Source organism: Salvia splendens, chromosome 16 (assembly GCF_004379255.2).
Source record: "Salvia splendens isolate huo1 chromosome 16, SspV2, whole genome shotgun sequence".
NCBI classification, from domain to species: domain Eukaryota; kingdom Viridiplantae; phylum Streptophyta; class Magnoliopsida; order Lamiales; family Lamiaceae; genus Salvia; species Salvia splendens.
The window spans coordinates 16,808,822-16,827,164 of NC_056047.1; the positions used below are offsets into that span (position 1 = coordinate 16,808,822).

The following is an 18,343-nucleotide window of genomic DNA, read 5'->3' on the forward strand; positions in this document are numbered from 1 at the left end:
TTTTTGAATGACTATGTATTTTGCTTTTTTCTAACTATGTGTTTTTTATGTTTTATGAATATGTATTTTTGCCCGTATTTTGCTTTTCCGTATTCCGTGTCAAAATTATATTTCCGTTTTTACGTAATAAAATTATTGTGATTTTTTTTATTGCGGGATGTCATAGTGGGAAGGGCGGACATAGGAGGGGATGTCCTAGTGACGTGACAGTGGGATGGGAAGTCCTAGTGACGTGGTAAGAGGTGTTTTTGGGATGTTCTAGTGGGATGTCCGCCCACTGAAAATGCTCTAAAAAATATCATCGGAGTAAAAAGACAATAACAGGAACCCAAAGTCATGTCTGTCTGAACATACACCATCTTCAATTATTTACACGGATTCCAATTTCTAACATTTTTCTCCATTTTTGTACATTTAAAGAAAGATAATGTAAATATAATAAAATTCACATTTCAGAGCAGAGCCCCTTTCCCTTGAATTCATACACCATTTTCCGCACATCAGCCAGAAATTTGTTGCATATGTGCCAAAAACCTTCCTACTCAGAGAGAGAGAGAGAGATTTTAAAAACTGAAAAGGTGGAGTTGGGTTTGGACTATATAAGCTGATGTTGGAGTTGAGATTTTCCAATGCTATGGATGTTGGGAATTTTATCAGTGTCAGCGCCTTCCTCTCCAATTCATTCACCAGTTGCAGTCGTAGCTACTTCCCTTCTCCATCACCATATTTGTCTTCCTCTCTCTTGTCTCTTTGGGCTCCCAATTCATCTCCCAAAATGATGTCTTCCAATCCCTTAAAAATTGAATCTTTCCACTGTTTAATCCCAAAGATTTTGTCTTTATCTATTTATCAAGGCGAGAGAGCTTGATTCTTGAATCTTATGGAAGAATAAACCATCCCTTTTTCTGATCTTACCCAAATTCAGCGGCCTTTTTTACCCCCTTTTCTTGAAAAGTTGGGAGCTATTTTTTTTGTCAGCACCAATTTGATTTTGCAATTTATTTCTTTTTGTATTTGAAGAAAATGCTGTGTGGTTCATTGAGTAATCAGCAGATGACAAAGATGATGACTGCATCTTCCTTAGCTCTGCCTTGTAGCAGGTGATTTCATCCTTATTTCTTGTCAATATTACCATTTTTTGAGTGTGTGTGTGTGTGTGAAATTTGATTTTGAACAGTTTCATGTGATTTGTGTGTATATGTGATTTGAGTGGGTTTTGATATTACTACTTGCTAATTATGGTAAATAAATAAATGGAGATGCATTTTGTACCTGGCGAATCCATCCTTATTTCTTGTCAAGATTTTGAACTATGTGTGTGATTATTTTTTTGCATAGTTTCATGTGATTGGTATGTATGTATATATATGTTTTGAATGAGATTTAAAAGCTATGGGTGTATGGTGTTACTTGCTTTGTATGGTAAATAAATAAATGGATATGCATTTTGTGGTAGTTTGGAAAATCCCCAATATCCCTTTTGTTCATCAGGTATGATTTTGGTGGATGTTGGATTGGTTGTGGTAAAGGGAAGAGTGCTGCTTCCACCAGAAATGCTGCAGTCAAGAAGATGAGGTTGAGCATTTCGCCTCTGGCTTCTTCTGCAGCCTTAGATCACTCTCCCAATTTGCCGAGACCTGATTTCTACAAGGAGGTTTGAACTGATTTTGATGATCTTGTGGAACATGTGTATTTTTTGTTGAATTTGTGATGTGGATGGTGATAGTTTTGTGTGTGTGTGTGTGTTTTGGTTGAATAATGTGATTAAGTGATTATTATTGGTGTTGTGATGATATATATCTATATCAGGTGCTTGAATCTGCTAGAGACAAGTTTACTATGGAGATATCTTTCCAATCCAAGGATAAAGATATATCACTTGCAAAGGTAAACTTTTGTTCCATTTGGTTCGAAACGACTTGCTAAATTTATGTTTCTTGATCCTGGAGTGTTGAGTTATGGATCCGGAAAGTGCGATCTCACCCTGTTTTAGTTAGCTTGTTTTAGATGGTTTCGGTATAGTCTTTGTTAGAGTTGGATTAGGTAAGGTTTGAATTCCATATATAGATAGATGCCTCGTGTAATTGTATCCAGAGTTCTAGTGAAAAATCCATGGGTTGGCAAGTAGCAACGATACAAGCAAACAATTATTGTGCTTTTTCACAAAAAACGAGGCCTTTAGTAATCTATTGCTTCTCGAGGGGTTGTATTTTAGTATGGCTTTGTTGATATTATCTTAGTTTGTTTGGAATTGTTTTCTACAGGCTTTGCTTTATGTTGCCGTGGAAGATGAGGCGTATCTGGCTCTCAATCGTGAGATGGATGCTCGTTCAATCCACAATGAGAGGAAAGATACATCGTTGCCACCTGATGCCCAAGGGTGGGATTCCGTGGAGTCCATGCCAATGGCTGGAAAGAATGTAAACGGGTGGTTGGCAGAGCTGGACACCATAGCAAACGAGGTTAAGGCCGAGTTGGTTCCAAGAGAGATCGGATGTGATATGGGAGAAGTGTTGGATGCAGTGAACAAAGTCCTCTTCGAGTATAGAGGTTTAAAGAGGTCACCTGTCTTAGTAGACTCGAAGTGCTCGTATCTGCACTCAGCGTTAAGCTCTGGTGGCGCCAGCGGTATATCTTCTTCACCTATGCTCGAACATATTCGTTTTCATTTTCTTATGTCTAGCAAAATGCTGACTTGACTTCATCCATGTCGACTCTTATAGCAATCTTGCTTAGTGTGGTCTACATTGAAGTTTGCCAAAGACTCAATCTTTCTATTGTGGGATCTCGTGTTGGGGAAGATTTTTTGATATGGCCCCGGACCGGAAATCCTGAGGTATATATGCCTATATCCAAGCTCATACGCGTTATCACTTACTCAATTTGCTTCGTCAATTGTTATATTTTCCTCTTTTATGTTGTACTACTAACTGTTATCATCACAGGAGTTGTTCAAAGTAATCTCGGGGCACAGCTTGTTCGCGGTTGTCAATGGGAAGTGCGTGGACGATCCACGGTCTAGGGCCTCAGATGTGAATAGCAACTCACTTTCGGGGCTAGACGTTGCAACAAACCGAGATATCATTGGAATCACTCTAGCCAATTTAATTGTGAGTGACTTTTTAACTATCCAACCATCAACCTCTTGATCAATTTTTCGTTACTAAAACTGGTAACGAATATTGCAGCGGCTTTACTGGAAACGTGCTTCGAGAACGAATCACGGGTTGATGCTGACTTCTCCGCTCCGCTGTGTCCACAACTCTGAGGAGAAGCTCAACGAGAGCATGCCTCTACTGCGCCCTCAGGAGCTGAGGTAGACTATCTTTGCTCGATCTTCAGGTTTTATCATTAGCCCTCGTCGTCTCCTTCTCCTGACTTTTCGAGGGCCTATTGTCTTCTCCTACAGGTTTTGAGATGCTTATTTTGCAAGCATGGCCGGAACTTGTGAATCCCGACTAATCTAAACTAAGCCAGGAAGGCTTACTCGAAAATATAACCCTAGTTCGGAATTACATACGATGAGTTGCATCGTTGGAGACCTAATATTTAAGCTGTTTATCATAGAATTCGAAAATTTTAATAGGCTAAAATTTGAAATATCTGATCTAAGCATAGAGCAACACCTTCTCCAAGAACTAGGGAAGAAATCTTTAGAAATGAAGCAGAAAAGTGGACAAGTTTATAGTCGTATAACTCGGTTATTGGATAACACGTTTATTTGCAGGCTCGCGATCATGGCTTCGGAGAGGTTACTGACCCTTCAGCCGCACAATTGGGCTATGAGACGAGACTATGGCATGATGCTCTACTACAGCCGGTAATATTCTTGATTAATCCAGTCTCGTATATATACCCGTTTATTTGGTCGAGCTCGTGCTGCAAAACTCACAGTATGTGTTACTACATTCAGAGAATATGAGGCCGCGGTTCAAGAGCTAAGCATCTGTATGGCTTTTGCACCGGAAGAAGAGGCCGAGGTTCTTGAGCCTTTTGTCGAGAAGCTGCATCTTATGCGGCTTGAGACATCGTGGAACACGTTGGGACAAAAGGGCCGGTTAACAGTGCCTTGACCCGATTTTTTTTTCGACCAACGACGACGTCATTTCTATTTGTATATGAACCTTCATCACTCATCAGTGCAACCTTAATTTCCTGTTTCAGACTTGTCTTTGCTCTTTGCTACAAATTAAGGTGGCGTTCGGTTGCCGTGACTAATATCATGAGACTATACATCTAGGATTAAGTTATGAGATTATTTTAGTTGGAGGGGGAGGCTATGACTAATTATTATAAGACTATCCTCTTATGAATCAAACATGATACATATTTAATCATGAGATTTAATCTTGTTAACCGAACCCGCTCTAAGTGTATTAAAAATGTGATTCTAAAACACAATAAGAAATACTCCTATATATGATCGTGTGAGTAACTAATAGTGTAATTGATCTGAGTTGAACTGAAAATAATGAAATTAGAATTTAATAGTGATAATACTAGTATATAAGATAAGAAATAAAGGATGAGATTTGTGAAAGGGGAAAGGAGGGTGGGTAGGTTTCTCAATCAATATGGTGTCCAATAATTGGATATAACTATGGATTGGTGGCTTTGTGATTGACATGCATGTGTATCATTTTTGATAAATAATGGAGTATGAGATGTTGACATAATGTGGATAAGCTTTGAGCAAGGTAGCCCACCTACCAGCTCTACTTTATCATTAATTATTCATTCACGTCCCAACCCCACAAAAATACCGCTATCATTGAACTATATTTGGGCAAAAATTATAGCATTATGTTATCAATTATACTAGTACAATTTTTATAATTTCATACTTACTAAGTTTGTCGTGTTTGCACAAAAAAAGTTCTTTATCGTTGCAAAAATTGTACCTACAAATTAAACTGACTAGAACTTTTTGGATGGAACGTCTTTGTGCAACCTTATATTAGGATGTGATCAAATACTAATTTTTTACGGTAGTAACTAATAACTAAATATCAATTTTGTATGTTAAAAATATCAACATAAAGATATAAATTTATTAATCTTTTTTGTGTTGATAAATTATGTCTTTGTATTGATATTTAAATTTACATATTGTGTTGATATATTTATGTCTTTGTGTTGATAATTTAAATGCACAGAATTGAAAGTTATTAGTTATTAATGTAAATTAATTAGCACACTAACGCAACCCCTTATATTAATTATACTTAGCCATTATACAATTATTTAACCGAAATGATATTTTTGGACTTGATCTTTTGAGATTTTTTTTAACGTGAGACTGTAGAACCAATCACATTCATTACATATGGTAATTTAATGATTCATACTCAATTATACTAATATTGAGTGTGGTATATAGACTGATATACTAATATATTTTGATAGAAAATTGTTATGAAAGAATTTGATGCTATACATGTATAATATTGACATAGTGTGATAGATATGTTCTCATGCGACTTTTTTAGAAAATATACAAGTGTATATAAAATATTATCAAATTTATTGATTAATTTGAATATATAATTGGGATATTGTTAAAATTCATTATAAAACTATTTCAATTCAATATATTTTTTTTGTGAAAGAACTTATAGCATCAGCAATGGCGCCAGTCCCGGCGGACGTCGGACCGGCGTACGGGACGTCCGCCATTGTGCAAGGGAGGCAAGGATACAAACGTTCGTCGCGACGTACGTGCGGACGTTCGCCATTGTGTTGACTCCCACGGACGTCCGAGTGGACGTCCCGATTTTTAAATTTTTTATTTTTTTGTTTAAAAGTCTATATATACGGCTCGTTGAACTTCATTTCATTCGCACCACTTGTTTTAACATGTTTTTCTCTCTATATTTCTTTTATATATTCGTAATGGCTGGTAGTGGTAGTGGTAGTGGTGGGCATTATGAACACATGATGTGGCTGATTCATGCACGTGTGCGGGAGGCAGCGGAGAGGGAGGAACAAGCGGCCTTGGATCCGGCGGTACCTCGACCCATCCATCGTCGAACTATAGTACCCCGGGACCACCTCCCTGCCCACCGTCGGTTGTATGAGGATTACTTTGCGCCGGAGCCACGGTTTGGGGAGAACCTGTTCAGGCGACGGTTTAGGATGCACCGTCCGCTCTTTTTGCTTATCGTGGGCGCTTTGAAGCGTCGATACGGGTATTTCAGGGTTCATGCCGATTCAGAAGTGCACTGCCGCAATCAGGCAACTGGCATACGGGGGAACGACCGACATGTTCGATGAGTACCTCAACATCGGCGAGTCGACTGCTCGCGAGTGCCTGAAGTATTTTTGTCAGGGCGTTAGGGAGATATTCAGGGATATGTATCTTCGGAAGCCTACCCCTGAAGATTGTCAGGCTCTGCTGGATATGCACGAGAATCAACACGAGTTTCTGGGAATGTTATGCACCATAGATTGTATGCACTGGGAGTGGAAGAACTGCCCCGCTGCCTGGAAAGGGATGTACACTACTGGTTTCAAGGGCAAGAATCCCACGATGATCCTCGAAGCGGTAGCTGACTACCGGCTGTGGATTTGACATGCCTATTTTGGAGTAGCCGGGTCTAACAACGACATCAACATCCTCCAGTCGTCGCCCTTTTCAACGACCAGTGCATGGGCGTTGGTCCGGCCGTCAACTTCGTCGCCAACGGCAACCAGCACAATATAAGCTATTATTTGGCGGATGGGTGATAAGGCTCATTTCATGCATCGGTTTAAGGGTAAAATATACGCTACTTGATCAGTTTTATCGCGCAAAACAAGTGTAAAATGTGCAGAAATGCCGCTTGACCAAGGCAACCAGGTCAGACTGATCAAGCAAGTATAATAGGCGAAAAAAGCCAGAAATTGGGGGAAATTGATCAAGGGGAGTAATCAAGCGGTTAAGGAGGGGACCACTGGATGTCAGAAGAAGGACACGCGAGGCTATGAGTTGGATGGTGCGCAACATTCTGTTATCAAGGACGACGTCTAGAAGAGGACACGTGCTGGAATATGAGGCGCGAGGACGGAGCTGAGTCACGATTCTGTTGCTGAAAAGCGTCCTCATTCTAGAAGAATAGCACGTATCAATCAATGAGTCGCTCGTTCTCAGCACGAGCGAATATTCCCTGTCAAGATCGTTATCCAGCTGGCGGTCGTGCTGCGCCTATAAATAGAAGATGTGCCACCACGAGAAGGCATCCGATCATTTACTTTCCGTCTAGCTTATCTTAGTTCAGTTCTCTAGCTTAGTTCAGTTCTCTAGATAGCTTAGCTTAGCTTAGATAAAGTGTTGCTTAGTTAGAAAGGGCGATTGAAGAAGCGCTGCAGAATACTTGTTATCTGTCGGCGTATTCTGAAGTTTCCCGCCGAGATTCTTCTCGATTTTACCTGCTTTCGTAGTTTCCAAAGTGTTAGTTTAGTTTAAATTTCTCGCTGTATTGTTCCCTGTTTTAGTTTAATCGAAGTTATTTCGTTTTCATCCTCGCATTCACTGTTACGTTTTCGCCTGCAATTCACTTGACCTAGTAGTTAAATTTACCTTGATCAAGTTAGCAAGTTTAATTCTGCCTAGAGTAAAATCAGTAGTTAAAACTCCCAAGTTAAAGCGTGGCAGCAGCCAACCCCCCCTGTTCATTACTCACACACTCGACACACCAACTTCTCTGTGGGATCGACCCCGAACTTGCTGCTTTACTGTTAAAGTAGTGCAAAATTGGGAGTTTACAAATTACATTGGTAGGAAAAGAGTGAGAGCGAGTTTGCACCGATCAAGTGGCAACGGCATTTGCTAACTGATCCAATCGGTTCGGTTATCTTCAATATAACTTGGTCCGAATTCGCGCCCCTCTCGTAGCTCCTTCCAATGGGATATACCCTTTGTGGCCCGTCTTTGTGAAGACGATCAGATGCCCAGCATATGAAAAGAAGATATATTTTGCTGGTCGCCAGGAGACAGCGCACAAGGATGTGGAGCAGGCATTTTGTGTGCTCCAGGCTCGATGGGCGGCAGTGAAGGGTCCATCACGGCTGTGGTATGTTGACAGCATCGCCGACATCATGTACGCATGTATTATCATGCACAACATGATTGTCGAAGACGAAGGTCCAGCACTGACTGATTGGACCGATGCTTATGCTGATGTTGCGGGTCCAAGCCACAGCGTGGCCACTAGCAATGTACGCATGGGGATACCCCATGACGATGTCGATCGAGTCCGTGTATTTGCTAACATACGCTAAAAACAAGTCCATACTCGCCTCCAGAACGATATTATTGAAAAAGTATGGCAGCGGATGAGTCGTCATTGATGTAGTTTTTAATTATTGAATTGTATGTTTTTAATTTGGTGAAATGTACTTTTCTTTTTTTTATTTAATGGAGTTTTTTCCCTATTTGTGTCGAAATTTTAATTCCGTAAATTGTTTAATTCCGAAAATTGTTTAATTTGTGAATTTGTGAATTTTTATTATTGTGGGAAGTCCGTCGGGATGTCATCCTTGGGGATGTCCGCCACTGTGCAGTGGGATATCCGTATGACGTGGTATCCATAGTGGGATGTCCGTATGACGTGGTATCCACAGTGGGATGTCCGTATGACGTGGCATGAGGTGTTTTTGGGATATCCGTCGGGACATCCGTACCACTACGAATGCTCTTAGGTAAAGAGGGAGAGTTATGTGAAATTTAAAATGTTGAAATAATTGATAGGACAGAAAGTACTCCTATTACTTTTACTTTAACTTTTACTTTTGTTACCATGGTCACTTTAAAGACGGGTTGGAAACTGGGATCCTTTGTGGGCAACCTATGCTTGAAACAACGACGCATTAATCAATGATCACCAGAAACTTCTCCTCCATCACCGGCGGCTCCGCCTTAGAAGTTCCGTCTCCTCCTCCGTCGGCCTCGAGGTCCCTCTCGGCCTCTTCAGAGAGCTTCCAGTAGGAGCTGGCGAGGATCAAGAGACCGAAAGCGATGGGGCCCAGCATCGCCGCAAGCCCGCCGAACAGGTATGGCACCGACGAGTACCACGACAACCGCCGGAGCTCCCTCTCTAGCTCCACGTTCCTCCACCGAATCGCCTCCGACGCATCACGGTGGCGGCCAGAGATCGGCACACAGGGAGAGAGAGAGAATGATAATAGAAATAGAGAAAGATAATGTGTGAATGGAATGTGTATGTGAGGATATGTGAACGAAGTTTATTTCCAAAAATACCCCTATGCTATATTTATTAACTAATAATGTGTACTTTTATTAATCATTAGATTAAGATAATATGTGGTTGTTATTTGGTCTCTAGTTATATACTTAAAATTAGTTAGACCTTGATCACTCCTCTATATATATATATGATCGTGTTAAGGGCAAACACCTCCTTAAACACGAGTTTAAAAAGTATAAAAAAAAATAGAGTATACGAGAAATAAAAGAAAATGCTTGAATAAATAATTTTCTCAGTTCGCACAATATATAACCTAGCTCAATTCAACCCTCTTACCAAGTGGGCTTGGATTATTTCCAAATATATAAAAAGCCCACCGGCTCAGCTCAATTTAGTGATGCACTACAGAATTTTTTTTAAGACTGCAACTGCAAATTAGATCCACCCAAAAAAAAGGAAAAAAATTTGAAAAAGATGACTTAATAGTAGATGAAAAAACATGAGGAAGGAAAACTGCAGAATTTCAACCCAACATTGTCTCGTCTTGTTCACCGCATTTCCCTCTTAATCCCATCCGAGATCTTCTTCCTCCCATCTCCATCCGCCACCGTGCCGCTACTCTAGCCTCTTGCGCTTCTCATCGCTCCGCCGTATTCCGTTCATGCTTGGACGTATTTCTTCATCCCCCATATTCGAAACCCTAGCTCGAAATTACGTAATTACTATTTCCTGATTCAATTTAATCGTTTCTTCACATTGAGAACAAAAGGTTATCATCTCTGGGGTAATTATCGTGTGTAACTATGTCATTTATGCCTTTTAATTTTGATAAATGCAATATTATTTGATGGCGGATCATATTTCCCATCTGGATTGTAGTGTGGAGTAGGCTGCTAGTTCTTCGTAAGGAAATTTGCAGATATCAATACAACTATCCCTCTCCGAATTGTTGTAGAATCAGCTTGGAATTGTGATTTTTGCATTTTTCTTATAAGTATCTTGGTAATTGATTCCATGGATCCTATGCACATTAAGATTTTCTCATCCAATCAGCACTAACATTGGAAATGGCTGAGATTGGTGGAGGCTAAGAGGTTTGATAAAAAAAATTCCCTAGTTGTCAATTTCAAAGAGATTTTCCTGTCCCCAGTTGTGTATCGATATCACGTGCTGGTGAAGTTATGTTAATGTCAATTTAGGGAGTGTTTTTTTTAACATGGTCTTGTGCCTGGTTGAAAGGTGAAGTTTTACATTAATGAGTCATATTTGCAATGCTTCAGGGCTGATTCTGAAGTAAAAAGATTTGTTTTTTTCCTCTCTTTCTTTTTTCCTGGTAAAGTACATAGAAGAGCATGTCACGAGAAAGGGCCAGACGCGTCACACTCGCACCAGCTGAAGAGGTGGGCCTCTTAAAATTATTCCCCTTATCTCCATATCAACAAAAGAGTTATGTGCTTATGTAGTTATAATGTGGTAGCTATATTGTATATTTATTTCCAATACTGTCATCTTTTCAGCATGTATGGTGCTGTGCTGCTGTGCATCCGAATAGCTTGTAAACAAGTTATAAGTTGTTTGATTCTGTTCTTCTTTCCTGGTTCTTATATTTCTTAGCTCTGAATTGCAGACTATTGAGAAGATTAAGAAAGTTGTAGAGGAAGGCAACTTCTATGGCGCTCTACAAATGTATAAGTCTCTTGGTTCCAGGTGTGATTCTCAAATAACAACTGAATACATAATAATATGGTTTTGAGCAGATGTGTTGGTGTTTGGGCACTTAAACAATGTTTTTTTAATGATTGTGACTTACAGTCAAGCTTGCCAATGTCAACACCTTTACCCGTGATGATAGAACTATAGAAGTTAATATTGTTTCTTTGGATTGACAATGACTGCAGGTATGCTTTAGCTGACAGGTACTTAGAAGCCTTGGATATTTTTCACTCTGGGGCTTGCTTACAATTAGCAAACGGACAGGTCAGAGTTGTGCCCCTGTGATATTTTTCTCATATTCTGTTAGCATTTAGTTGAGTGTACCCCTTTAAGACCTTATGTATCTTCATGATTCTTTCTAATGTTTTAATGTGCGTAGAGAAAAGAGGTGGATGGTATTGACTGCTCTAAAATGAAGTGGAATATGGAATAGATATTGTTATAATTCTCTTACGAGCCCTACGGTAAATTATCGTTTGTAAACTAAACTCAAGATTCAACATCCCTCTCAATTCTCCAACATTTAAAGGTAGACTAATAGACTTCTAACACTTAGTGTGATTTTAGACTAACAATTAAAGATAGGCTTCTAGACTTCCAGACTTCCAGCACTAAATGCGTATCAATTGCACCACGTCGAACAGCCTTGTCTCAAGGCTAGGTAAAAAGTTGAAAACGGCCCAAATCTTCTGAGGCCAAACGGCAATCTGTTTTCCAAATGATTGTAGCAGGGAAACATGGGGTTGCATTGAAAAATACACTCCAGCAGCGCATAAGAGCACAACCACACTCCTTTGAGGAGAATTGTGGTGTGCGGCAGCGACATGACTGAATTCACGCACACAGGAGGTGGCAGATGTGATGCGGAGGAAACCAGAAGGAAAACAATGGGTTGTTGTATGGACTATGGCGGGCAGTGGAGAAGACTGTTGCAGCAGATAAGGTAGGTGCGGTGGAACAACGTGGCTGTTTGAAGCCAGCTGTCACCAATTAGGGGTGAGGTTGAGGACGGCCGACTGGAAAGAACTAAGAGCACCGTCACAATGGCTGGAGGAGTTGTAACGGCTGGTAGTGGCTGATAAAATAAATGGCCTCCGTTGTTTCCAGTGTTATTAAAAAGCGGAGATGGCGGCGCCGTGGCGGATGGCGGTAGCAGTTTCTAGGCTCAACGCCACCGCCACCATGTGATATGGCAGTTTACTCCCTTTTTTGAATGTCGCCATTCGCGAAGCGCCATGGCAGGATATGGCTTTCATGGCGGTCGGGATGCCTTTTTGCCTTGTAAAACGACCCCACTTACCCCACTACCCTGCCCACGTGACATGTAACCTAGCCCATTGGCCATTATAAACAGTCTATTTATAGGGTTTATGGGAGTTTCTGGCTTCAAAACCATAATCGATGCTGTCAATCCAAGTTATCGTCTCTCCAGTCTCCACACGCACAAGGCTCCAGATTCTAGATTTTCATTCACGATTCAAGATAACTGAAAATTTTTATGTACTACTACTTGGACCATCCACAATAGCATCAGACTAGGCATAGTCTAACCAAAAACTCTTCATGCCACATCATCATGCCCTTCCTACAGCCTAGCCACTGTCCTAGCCAAGTAACAGCCTAGCAATAAGCTAACAATAGCCTAGCCAATGCCCTAGTCCAACAAATAAATTGACAAATACGATTTAATTCATTTTAATTATTGGTGTTTATCAAATATTAAAAAAATGAAGTGGAATGAGTTGTAAATATAGAGTATAAATAAAAAAATAAAAAATAAAAATAAATCGGGTAGCCTATTGCTCGCCGCAAAATAGGCGGCCAGCGATCGGCTAGCCGGTTAGTCCATGCCTAACCTCTCGTCCGCTCCGCGCTCGTCCTTACCGTTAGCCGTTTGCAATAGTGGACTAGACGCCCGCCCTAGCCGCTAGCCTGTGGCTAGGGCGGGCACTAATCCACTATTGTGGATGCCCAGTTTGTATTAATTCCACTATTTAATTCTCTCTCTTTTCTTATAATTGTTCTACTCGATGCATGGATTAATTCTACTGTATAATTCTATCTCTTTTCTTGTAACTATTCTACTCGATGAAAGCGTCTCCATAATTTTTGTCTTCCACCATTTAATTTTCTAATTTTCCTATAACTATCTAAATTTTTTTGCATCTTATGTTATGTATTATATTTTATTTATTTGTTAATTTATTGACCGCCATTTACGCCTAATACCGCCATGCCGACCGCCATATCCCTATGGCGGTTTTTTGACAGACCGCCATAAGCCGCCATACGCTATTAATAACACTGGTTGTTTCCTCGGCTGTTGGAATGGGCACCTGCTCCTTTTTATCTACACGACTGCCCAAAATAGCAAGGAGTAGTTTGAATTCTGTTCTAAACCTTAATTCGATTGCTCTTATGTTTCTGTCATGTTCCTCCATTGCTTTCTCTAACACCTCAACAAGAGCTTTCATTCGTGTTGTCATTTCTTTCCACGTTTACCACACCAATTTATTAGAGAAAAGATGTGACTGGAGATGGATGATGTTTGCTAAACTCAAAATCAAATGAAATATAGAATAGATATTGAGAACAATCCTCTTATGAGGCCAATTATCTAATTGAGGCGGTAAAATGCTATTCTTAATCTAAACTCAAGATTCCACATCCCTCTCAAATCTCAAGGGACTTATTTATTGGACTCTCAAAAGACTTAAGGAAATAAAGATAATAGTAAAAGGAAGAGTTATTGACTTCAACATTTAAAGAGTGGATTCTAGACGTCTAACAATTGAAGATAGATCTCTAGACTTTCAGCTCTTGATGTGTGTCACTATGTTAATCCTTTGTAAAATCCTCTCATAAATTACCCAGATAACCTATTTAAGGAATAATGATTTTGACACAAGATACAATAAGTGATAATAATTAATGCCGAAACTATTCAGTACTATGAGGAACTTCCAGCTGGCAAGGTGGATTTTTAAAGCTTGGAGACCCCGGGCTCCATATCTTCTCTTTTTTTAAAGAGATCTGATGAAATATAATTTCCTATATTCTCTTAAGTTGGAATTGTTGTTGATGAATTATATTTACATTTCACACTTATTCAGGTTACATGTGGAACTGAGCTTGCTGTCTTGTTTGTGGAGAGTCTTGTTAAAGGAAAGATCGCTTATGATGATGACACACTTGGTCAGTTCCATCATAATGCTTTCTTATTGTTTCCATCATTATTTCCTTTCCTTTTTAGTTTTTATTGACATTCTGGCAAAGACAAAAGAACCCCAGTTTGTGATGTCGGGCTGTCAATTTAAGATTTTATTGGGCTCACTCTCCCTTATTGATGCAAACTTACATATACATCATTCCTAGCTTCTTTAAGAATTGAACGCTCGTTTTTGCTGACAGAGCACTTTGGCCATCACTTTATACCCAATTCAGACACTGACATTAGTTATCACAATCAATTACTTAAGCGTTTGTTGCCAAAAGTTAAGCTAGTCTGGAATGTTTTGATAAATCTGTATATACTGATCCATTAGCAGTATCTGTTAAAGTATTTTCATGGAAAATATTTATATCTAACAAGTCAAAGGAAATTGAAATGTGGTGAATAGAGTTAGGTACTTTTTCTTATTACTTGCAAAGTTGACAGTGTCAACTGTCAATAAATTTTTTAACACCGAAAACCCCCAGATCCATTTGAATTGCTGATGCCAATCCAGTTAATCTCCATCTGGAAGAGGAGATTTGTTATAAGTGATTACCTGATTCTCTAGGAAAGTATAACATATGAATGGCTGAGTAGCTTTGGTTGATGAGGAAATTGGACGTTCAGAACAGGGTGAAGGCTTATGGTCTTCTACGAAGAATATCTGTAAAAGAGTGACATTAAGCTGTAATTACTATTATTTGAATGACTGTTTGGAGATCAGTCCTGATACTTGAATAGTTCTTCTTTACATTTGAATGACTGTTTGTAGCTTTGTGTTTGGTGATTTGTTTTTATCAGATTGAGTTGTGAACTTTCTTTTATTTTCTTGTTTTTTGGTTTTATACATTACGTAGAATCTGACAGTCTGTTGCAGATCGTATCAGGCAAATTTACAAGAAGTTTCCACGAATATCTGTGCCGCAAAATTTGGACCTAGCAGATGATGCTGATATGCAGCAACTCACTGAAGCTCTAGGAGCTGCAAAAACACGTGCTGAGGGTTGCTCATCATTCTTGAGAGCTGCTATCAAGTGAGAAATCAGTTTGTCTCTTATGCATTCAATCAAGGGGTTCCTACTTCTTAGCTCAACTAATATCTTGTTAAGAACTCATGAACTGTATTTGGTAGTTTATGGTAGACCATTGTTATGGCTTGGATATCAAGGCATATAACTGTTGGATTTGTTCTCTCTCCAGTGTATTTTCTTTTCATTATTTGGCCGTGGATCAGGATGTACTGATAAATTTATTCTCTTCTGAACAGGTGGTCTACAGAATTTGGAGGTCAGAGGAATGGATCTCCTGAAATTCATGACATGCTAGCTGATTACCTATACACAGAATCACCTGAGTTGGTAATTATTGTTTTAGTAATCATACTTTTAGAGAAAAAGATGGTACTTTTTGGCAATGGTTTCCATGATCTTTCAAACTATATGTTAAGCTACTCTGTTTTAAAACGGTGTTTCTAAACGCCCCCATTTCACCCTCTTTCTTCTTAGTGATGAATTTAAGGAAAAAGTATACTTCAATACATGCTCAATTGCAAAAATATAAGCACTGAAGCAAATACCACCCTGGAACTGCATGGTTTGTGTGATATATTGTTCATTGATACAGGATATGTCCAAAGTAACGTATCATTTTGTTCGAGGGAAGAATCCAAAGAAGTTTGCTCTAACTCTAATCAATTTCATGGGCAAGGTCAGTCCTTGCTCTGAATTCTAATCTCTCATAAATGGCTTATCTATTAGTATGTATATGGGGTGTTTAGTTTGCAAGATTGTATCTCAGGATTAAACATGTAGTGTGTTTGGTTTGTGAGATTCAATCCCACAACTCAATCCTAGATGGATAATCATGGAATAATTAGTCATAGCTAACCCACTCCAACTAAAATAATCTCACAACTCAATTCTAGATTTATCTTGGTACTATTTTATTTAGGAAACCGAACACCACTATAGTATAATACTTATTTGGCAGCTTCTGAATGCAGTGTTATCCCGGTGAAGACGATCTTGCTGTTGCACGTGCAGTTCTGATGTAAGTAGTTTTTGAATGATAAATACGTATGAAGTTAAACAGTTACTGTTAAGAGTTGTACTCTTGCAATCATTTGAAAAGAAATACGTGAAGTGCATCTTCTAGGATATATGGTTTGAATTCTTAGTCAGCAACCTATCATTTGCTTCTTAATGTGGCGATCAACTCTTGTCATGACTCGAGTTCATTCTGCCCATATATTATAAAACATATACTATAAAATGCTCTAAGTCTAAAATTTATGCTCCCAATTGATGCATTAATATTGTAGAATGTTCCAGGCTTTTGCTTCCCCGTTGGTTACTTGAGACCTTGTCGATATCTAGTTTTCTTATGAGTTTCATAGTACTCTGATTGTGTGTAGTAAACGATCTCTTTTGAACTTAGGTACTTAGCTCAAGGTAATCTCAGAGATGCTATTATCCTTATGGATGAGGTTAAGAAGCAAGTGCAACAATCTGAAGGAGTCAATTTTCCTCAATCTGATCTAATGCAGTTCACCAATTTTCTTCTAGAAACGTTAGTTGGATTAATTTCTCTCTCATTCTTGAGTGCACATCATTCCATATATGTAATCATAATCGATAAGTATGACCAAACTGACAACGTTAAAACATTCTTTCTACATGTGTAATGCAGGTTGCAGAGAGATGCTTTGCCTCTCTTCAATATGTTGCGTGACCGTTACAGGCCAAGTATAAGCAGGGAGCCTCTCTTTAACGAAGTAGGCTATTTCCAGTCGCAATCCTTTAATCATCCTTTACCCTTGTAAAATTTTCCTAACGGGTAATCATACTTTTCTGCTGTGGCATCGTGGATCAGCTGCTGGATGAAATCGCGGAGAAGTTCTATGGAGTACGACGTAGAAATTCCATGCCGGGAGGAATGTTTGGGGAAATTTTCAAGGTAATAACTCTTATCACGGTTTTCCCATTGGATGATATTCTTGTTTCTCAACGTTCTGCATTTATGGATTTTTCTATTTTGTGCAGATGATGGCAGGAGACTAGTAGTAAACTTGCAATTTGCGATGAGATAAATTATGACAGAAATTGGTAAAAATCGATGCTACTTAAAGTTTAACTATGATTTTTGTTCTTGTTTATAGTTTGCCTTCTTATGGGCAAGGAACGCAACCTTTTTAGTAGTTCAGAAAACCTGTGACAAATGGTTTCCTGTTTGTTGTTTTTTAGTAGTACTATTTTTTTAGGGTACAAGAGCTATGATCGACTAATTATTTTTTAAAAATTTCCATTCTATTATTTTTTAAAAATTTCTAACGCAACTAATTGCGTCTTGATTTTTGTGTTCTTAAAGAATAAGTTTTTTTTTAAAGTATTAGTTAAGATATCTAAAAATTTGGATGAATAGAGTTGTGAGACACAACCCTCCAACATCACAAATCACACATGCCAACATAATGTATATTCGAGAATTTCTTATTTGCATGTATTCAATCGCATGTCCAGTCCCATTTTTTTTATAGTTATTGCCCATCTAATAACTACGAATTATTTCATGAGATACACTATGTGGCATGATAATTTGAACAATGTTAAGAGCACCTACATTTAATTTACAGCTAAGCGAAATTCAAACCATAAAAGTTGCAGATAGATTTGAGAGTTTTATGAGTTCATTCATCTATTTTGTGTACTCATTTTGTATCTTGTATTGCTGACTGGATTTCGAAAAATGTCATTGATTTCTTGTCCGTGGATGTACATCAATCTCGATCGAACCACATAAATTTTGATTCAGTGTTTATTGTTCTAGCTTGATCAATTGTCTAACAGGATTTCTACCATAAATCAATAGTTATAGTTTTAATATAATTAATGACTCATTTAAATAATTTTTCTTTGTACATGGAGATATGCCCAAAGTCGAGCGAGTCACATGCGTTGCGTACTTTACAATAATTGGAAACAGTCAAAATTTGACTATTTCTTTGCTTTCCACTGCATGTTGTGAGCCAAAGAAGACAAGAATAATGCCTCAATTATTCATGCAAACAACTTCTATAAATTTATGCGCTTTTAATGCACTATTTATCTTCTTTCAAAAAAATATCTCATATCGAACGGTGTACGATTCATTACTGAAAAAAAAACAAATTGATAGATTCAATCATTCAATCAATATGAAAGGATGAGAACGTGGTATAGTAGTGTGATATATC

General features: G+C 38.7%; 2 protein-coding genes across 8 annotated transcripts; both read left to right on the forward strand.

Moving 5' to 3' along the window:
• The first annotated feature begins 396 nt into the window (after positions 1-396).
• On the forward strand, positions 397-4,163 carry LOC121772294. 2 transcript variants are annotated; one of them, XM_042169332.1, is made up of 9 exons: positions 397-1,100; positions 1,492-1,654; positions 1,810-1,887; positions 2,265-2,628; positions 2,724-2,836; positions 2,946-3,110; positions 3,189-3,316; positions 3,728-3,820; positions 3,914-4,163. In XM_042169332.1, the coding sequence occupies exons 1-9, from the start codon at positions 1,024-1,026 to the stop codon at positions 4,071-4,073; spliced, it is 1,341 nt and encodes a 446-aa protein (XP_042025266.1). In that variant the 5' UTR covers positions 397-1,023; the 3' UTR covers positions 4,074-4,163. The 2 variants fall into 2 exon arrangements, 1 of the variants encoding a protein (XP_042025266.1); XR_006044324.1 differs by having other exon boundaries at positions 401-1,100; positions 3,410-3,820; positions 3,914-3,969.
• Positions 4,164-9,626: 5,463 nt separating this feature from the next.
• Positions 9,627-17,409, forward strand: LOC121771547 (protein GET4-like). Of its 6 annotated transcripts, none has more exons than XM_042168358.1 (13): positions 9,629-9,969; positions 10,466-10,585; positions 10,813-10,892; positions 11,084-11,162; positions 14,012-14,093; positions 14,990-15,146; positions 15,380-15,470; positions 15,736-15,819; positions 16,115-16,161; positions 16,549-16,680; positions 16,801-16,885; positions 16,984-17,067; positions 17,154-17,409. In XM_042168358.1, exons 2-13 carry the CDS (start codon positions 10,538-10,540, stop codon positions 17,169-17,171), a joined length of 987 nt encoding a protein of 328 aa, XP_042024292.1. In that variant the 5' UTR covers positions 9,629-9,969; positions 10,466-10,537; the 3' UTR covers positions 17,172-17,409. The 6 variants fall into 6 exon arrangements, with proteins under 6 accessions (XP_042024296.1, XP_042024292.1, XP_042024294.1 ...); XM_042168360.1 differs by having other exon boundaries at positions 10,525-10,585; XM_042168361.1 differs by having other exon boundaries at positions 9,629-9,954; positions 10,525-10,585.
• The last annotated feature ends 934 nt before the right edge of the window (positions 17,410-18,343 follow it).